At 45.3% G+C, this 6,000-nt stretch overlaps 1 protein-coding gene across 2 annotated transcripts in view; it reads left to right on the top strand.

The window, feature by feature from the left end:
• The first annotated feature begins 5,504 nt into the window (after positions 1-5,504).
• ALDH4A1 (aldehyde dehydrogenase 4 family member A1) overlaps positions 5,505-6,000 on the top strand; it is a 28,661-nt gene continuing 28,165 nt past the window's right edge. Inside the window, exon 1 of one of the 2 annotated variants that reach the window (XM_036914451.2) lies at positions 5,505-5,656. In XM_036914451.2, coding sequence (XP_036770346.2) covers positions 5,604-5,656 — 53 coding nt within the window. In that variant the 5' untranslated portion in view covers positions 5,505-5,603. Of the gene's footprint in view, positions 5,666-6,000 lie in introns of both variants that reach the window. The other variant, XM_036914450.2, reaches the window with a different exon arrangement.

Below are 6,000 nucleotides of genomic sequence, written 5' to 3'. Positions count from 1 at the left end.
TCATCCAGTGCTTGGCCTGGACCTCACCAACAAGCATGTATATTTACTAATATAAATTTGAGAAACGAGGTTGGTAAATTTGAATAATTTTAATATGTTTAATTCTTCAGCAAACCCATGTGATCTTTAGTCACCTTAGGAAACTCTTTAACTAATAAGGTTTACCATTTGGCCTAAGTTCAGGGAACATAAGAAACTTGGGGTTTATTTAGATCCTCAGAAGATTGGTTTTAAGGGACAAGGTTTAATAGATTCAGGAGAGGAGGGAGCAGAGAGAGATTCCAGAAAAGGGGAAGTTCAGCAAAAGGAGAATGAGGAGGTGGGGACAGTGCAGAGGGAATAAAGGGAAATGGCAGGGAGGGGGTGCCGGGGCAGGACCAGATCACAAGGTGGCTGCCATGGGGGGGGGCATAGAAAATGGGGTAGGGGAAAAAGAGGCCTCAGAAGTCATTTGGTTTCTTTTAATCATTTATTTGCCTCAGTTAATTTAGAAACACTATTTTGCTTACAACATTTAAATGTTAACTTAAAATGTTTGGAAGCCTCAAGGTATAATTAAAATAGCCAACCCATTCAGTTTTTTTCCTTTTGGAGCTGTGGCTAATTTAATTTTGAGAAAAACAAGTTTGGGGAGATCAAAGGTTCCCCATAATGGCCCTTGTAGCTCTACATTACTTTTGGTTAAGGTGATCTATTTTGCTAGCACTGTGCTTGAGGAGGGACCATAGTTTTTAAACATAAAACCAGTTGGGGTCCTAGAAAGGGGGGTGCCACAGAGCATTTTGATGACTGAGATCTAATTTCTTAGAGGTTTTTCTCTAGAGCAAATAAAAGTTATTAACGGTAGTTTCAAGAGGAACAGTCTGGTTCTGAGAGTCAAACCAAATGCTAGCAAAGTTCCATTAGGAACAGTCTGACCCCCAAAAGGATATCTCACAGTTTTATCAGCACAGTTCACTGGGGACAGTCCAATCCCCAAGAAGGTATGGACTGATGGCTAGCACAGTTCCAATAGGAGCAGTCTGCTTCCAAATAGGAGTCAGACCAAAGGCTTAGCATAGTTCTTCAGGAACAGTTCACTTCCCAAAAGAATATGGACTAAAGGCTAGTGCAGTTCCAATAGAAACAGCCCAATTCCAAACAGTAGTTGGACCAAAGGGCAAATGAGTACTTTCAGAAAGAACAACATCTTAGATCCTGAATCTAGAGAGCTCAGAAATGCAAAGAGTTCAAAATCCAGGAGAAAACTTACCCTCAAACTCTACAGTTGGCAAGAAAGCAGTGAGCTTGATGGGCTCGGTGGGTAATGGCACCTGATTACTCACCAGTCTACGAGTTGTTGGGGGCTGGGTGGAGTGTGTGTATTCTCTGGATCCCACTTCTGACACCATGTAATGTTAACCTTAAAAACGAAACAGTTATAAAACAACAAAAATGAGTTATTTGGGAACAGTAGAGAATTGCAATCAGGAACATGATTGAAGGAACATGAAGTTTTATTAATAGATAATGAATTTCTCAAAATGAAATTCTAAATGCAGCTTTTATTTTTTTTTGTTTTGACTTGGAAGAAACAAATATTCCAGAGGATGTGTTAAACTAATTATGTTTATTGGCATGTTAAATTACTTTGAGAAGTATTTTTTTTCCAAACAAGCAGTGATAAGCCTTCTTTATATTGTATTTACATAGTTTTATATGTGTTCTAGAAATTAGGTGACATTCCTAGAATTCTGATATGTTCTGGCATAATGTTATTATCTGTAATCTCTTCCTTTCTGAAACTGCTGTCATTAAACTGAGAATCACACTAGAGGAATTGAACCTGAGTATCAGGGAGATTCCCTAGCTGATTTTCATGCAGGTGCAGCAGCAACAGAGTCTGTAGAGGTATGGCACATGTGGATTAAGTCAAATCTGCTTTTACAAAAAAAGACCTCTCAATTAAGATAGGCTAATAATGGTTATAAATCGGCGAGTAGCCGGGGCTATGGGAAATCCAAGACAGCCGCTTGGTTCTTCTGTCTGCATCAAACCCTATTTTAGGTTTAGACGTTCTTTTATCCACCTTAATGCTTTTAAGGAACATTATTTTGGTCCCCAAAGGCCTTAGACTTTCTTCCTCTGTGCTTTTTGAACACCTGCCACTTCATTTGGCTGCCATTTAGCATGAATTATCAGCCAATATGTTGTCGTTATTGTATGTGTGTTTTCCGGATGGGGTGTAGCCTTCCCCTGTTGTAAGGCTGATGCCCTTACAGTAAAGAAATGGTTAGAGCATATGTTTCCCACTAGGAGTATGTCTTTCACAATCTCGAGTGATGGAGGTACTCACTTAACTGGGCAAATTATACAAGCCTGAATAAAAAGGCTTGCAAACTTCTTGGCCTCAAACTTAAGATGAAATAGTCACTGGCAGGCCAATGCCTATTACGTAAGACCTTTTACTGATCCCTTGTTATCTCATACTAGTCTGCAAATGTCTAATACCTTAAACTTAGCCTTATCATCAATAGGTAAATGATGCCTTCCCAGGTCCCCAGTTCAAAGGATCCTGTTGGTCACAGACTGGAGCATGGTGACTGGGCATTCTGGAACTGTCACCAGTTGTAAAACTCCTTACAGCCCACATGGAAAGGCCCTTTCCAAGCCCTCCTAACTAACTCTTGTGCAGCACAATCGCAGGGTGTTGACTCCTAGATCCACATTTCTCACTTAAAAGGGCACCTGTTCCAGAGTGGCCCATGGAAAAGATAATTCAGTGACTGAATTATTGCTTCTTTTTTCATTGTTATGGGACTGGTGCCAATCCATATGCCTGCCCACACCCCTCATTTGTTGGGCCATAGAGAAAGTCAAATGGTGTTTTGAAAAAAGCCACCTTATGGGATTCCAAACGGGAAAACTTGATTCATTAAGCCAGATATTCATGTATAATGTCAAGACCCAAAGCTTGGAGTCTACCTTGTATGAGCCTATACTTAAATCTTCCCTTCAGTTCTAATTTCACAGGGTATGTTTATTACATAGAAAATTCAGTGGGGGGGAAAATCTATAGAAATCCTGCCAGGTAACATTACCAGGAGGGAAATCACACGAATAAAGCAGGCAGATTTTTATCAGTGATACTGTGGCTATAGGAATTCACGGTGAACCTCTTGAAAATCTCCTGGGATACATTGATGCACATCCTTTAATTACACATTGTATTTCCTGTCACAGTGCCACGTGTCCCCATTCCCCTTCACCTTGTTTGTGGGTGGGCCCCAATCCCAACTAATGCTAATCAGGAAGAAGGGAAAGGTTGGGAGGCAGCATGGGAACAGAATGAGGCAATCAACTGCTGGTTAGAGAAAACTACCTGCACCCAGCAAAGCCTCCGCTATGTTGCTCAGATGGAATTAGAAGTAGCCATGAAAGGTGGTCTATTAGCTGCTGAAACTAAAGAAACACACTTTGGAAAATTTATGGTCCTCTCAACTTGTGAGAAAAAATAGAAGGGATTTGTAACTTACACCTTTGCTCCCTGACAGCACTGGCTCCTAAATTAAACCAGCAAAAGCCCATGAAGTAAGTAGTACAGGCAGTGGGAATAGGGACCATTCATGAAAATAACTGAATACTTCCCATGGGTAGCTGATGGACTCTGCTTACTAATAGTCACACTGGTTAAAAAACATGCTGATGTTTGTTCAGGATTTATTGGATGGTTTTCTTACCTATGTCATTAAACTATAACCACTACTGTAATTTAATTATGCTTCTGTTATAGTATTCAGGTGGTGTGCTAGGTGCCGGAGGAAACAATGGCAGGACAGAGCCTGAATCATGTTAGCTAGAAAGTTAGAAATCATTCAGAAGGCATGTTCTTGTTAAGTAAGTTCGGGAGGGTCATGAGGCCAGAAAACCGCTGAGTCTTTGAACATTGTCCTGGACAACATCAACGTATGGTCATGATATGAAGCTGAGGGTTGATAACTGACAATAAGGGGGAAATTGTGAAATAGAATGAAATTATATGGTTTCTTAGGTGGTCCCCTCAGGAAAAGGGCCATGCAAACTGCAGAGGCCCCCGTCAGCCAGGTCAGCTGCTGTGCTGTGAAGATGCCCTGCCATTCTCACCTGTGTTACAAGATTCACAACCTCTCAGCCCACACCCGTGGAAAAACAGCTTGGAATGCTCAAAAGAAGATAACCTGGTCTGGTTCTTGTGTCCCTAGTAGAATCCTTTAGGTGAATAATTAGCAATCCTAATTGTTGCTTCCTCTCACATGAAGATGGCATCAGAAAGTTCATTGTTCCTTCAAGACAGTGTCCCTAATGTATTCATTGACAGAACCTTGTTTCCTGCACCCACCCCCCTTTGTAAAAAAACAGTATTTAAGATGTTCCCAAAGGGGCTTTGCAGCAGTTAATCAGAACGCGCTGATGGACTGCTCTTGGGCCGTGGTCCTCATTAAGACATTGACTACGTTTTCTTCCTTAAAGGCAATGGTCATGTTGATTTCAGTTGACAGGTGTTATTATCCCCATGTTATAGATATGGAAACTGAGGCCCAGGGAAGCTATATATTTTGCCCCTGTCATAAGAAGGAACCATAATCAGCATCAGAACTCTGACTAAGCAGGTTCTTGGAGGAAATATAAACAGACAAATTAGAATATTGTTGGAAATGCTGTCAACAGTACTTTAGGAATAGAATGGGTCCCTGAGACCCCGTCATTAGGAAAGCTTCAGAACCCGAGTTTTAAAAGTGTTCACTAACTTCTCCAAGAGAAAACCGAAATTTTGATCTGGGGGAAAAAGGGAGCAATAAAACTGGTTCCTTGGCCAGAGGCTCTTAAGGAAAAGCTAAACACAGACCGCCTGGGTTTAATCATTCTTTTATTGCTCACAATCTGCAAGGATGCAAAGCGCCAGGTCCTGGGACAATTAGCGGCCCCGCGCCAGGCCGGAAGGTGGAGGGAGGCTGGGTCCCGGCCAGGAGGCTGCTGGTAGGGAGGTCGGACTCATCCCAGGGATTGCAGCCCTCGGGTAGAGGAAGGGGGCTGGGTGCAGGATGACCCTGCAGAGTCGGAGTCTGGTAGCCACCGGATAACGGCAGCCGAACTGGCGGCTCCAGGACTCCCGCTGCACCTGCTGCGCGGACCAGCAGTTCTTCCGCCCCGCCTCACACGTGCCCTATCCCCGCTCTCTCATTGGCTCTTTCAGCCCTCTCTCCTGTCCTAAGAAGGCTGTAATAAAACCGTCCCTCTGATTGGCCCAGGGGCTTCCATCTGTCACTCTGATTGGTCAACCTAGCCACGCCCTCTCGCCCTCGGCCTCCCTCCTCGGTCATACCATAAAGAGAAGAGGAGGAAACGTATATTTCAAGGTTCTCTTTTGGGTTGCCTTGTGCTATAATGGCCTCTATAATTCCCACAGAAACAATAGTTTTGTTAGCACAAGGTACACAGGAGGTATTTCGGTTGCCTGCGACTCGGAGGACGGCCGGGTGATCCGGTCCCCCTGCCGGCTGAGGTGGTGCGCTCCGGGCGGGGCAGCGCCATCTGGCCGCGCCTGGGACCTGGAGTTGCGCGGAGAGCAGGGCCTGGAGTTCGAGATGCTGCCGCCGACGCCCCCGTTCCTCCGCGCGCTGCTGGCCCGCCCCTGGAGGTGGGTCGGGTGAGTGAGCCCGGGGCTGCGGTCCAGAGCGGCGCCTGCGGGTCCCAGGTCCTGGGAGTAGCAGGGCACTCCCTGCGCAGACTCCCTGCCGGGTCCCTGGGGCGCCCTGTCGCCGGGGGTCGCTTCGCTTAGGGCCCCGTGCTCCTCACGAGGCCTTCTTCTACTGCAACCCCTCGTTTTCTTACTTCGGCGAGGGGAACCCCCTTCCTGAATCCTGTGGCGGGGGGGTGGTTTTCCCTCGGTGCCCTCGCGGCTCCCACGCTCGGGAAGTAGCCTCCTACGCTCTCGTGTTAATCCTTCACCTGGATCTTCGAAATGCGCCCGCCCGCCCGCTG

This window comes from Manis pentadactyla, chromosome 4 (genome assembly GCF_030020395.1).
Source record: "Manis pentadactyla isolate mManPen7 chromosome 4, mManPen7.hap1, whole genome shotgun sequence".
Taxonomy (NCBI): Eukaryota; Metazoa; Chordata; class Mammalia; order Pholidota; family Manidae; genus Manis; species Manis pentadactyla.
Note: the sequence above shows the minus strand (reverse complement) of the source record. Positions and strands in the feature narration are given on the sequence as shown.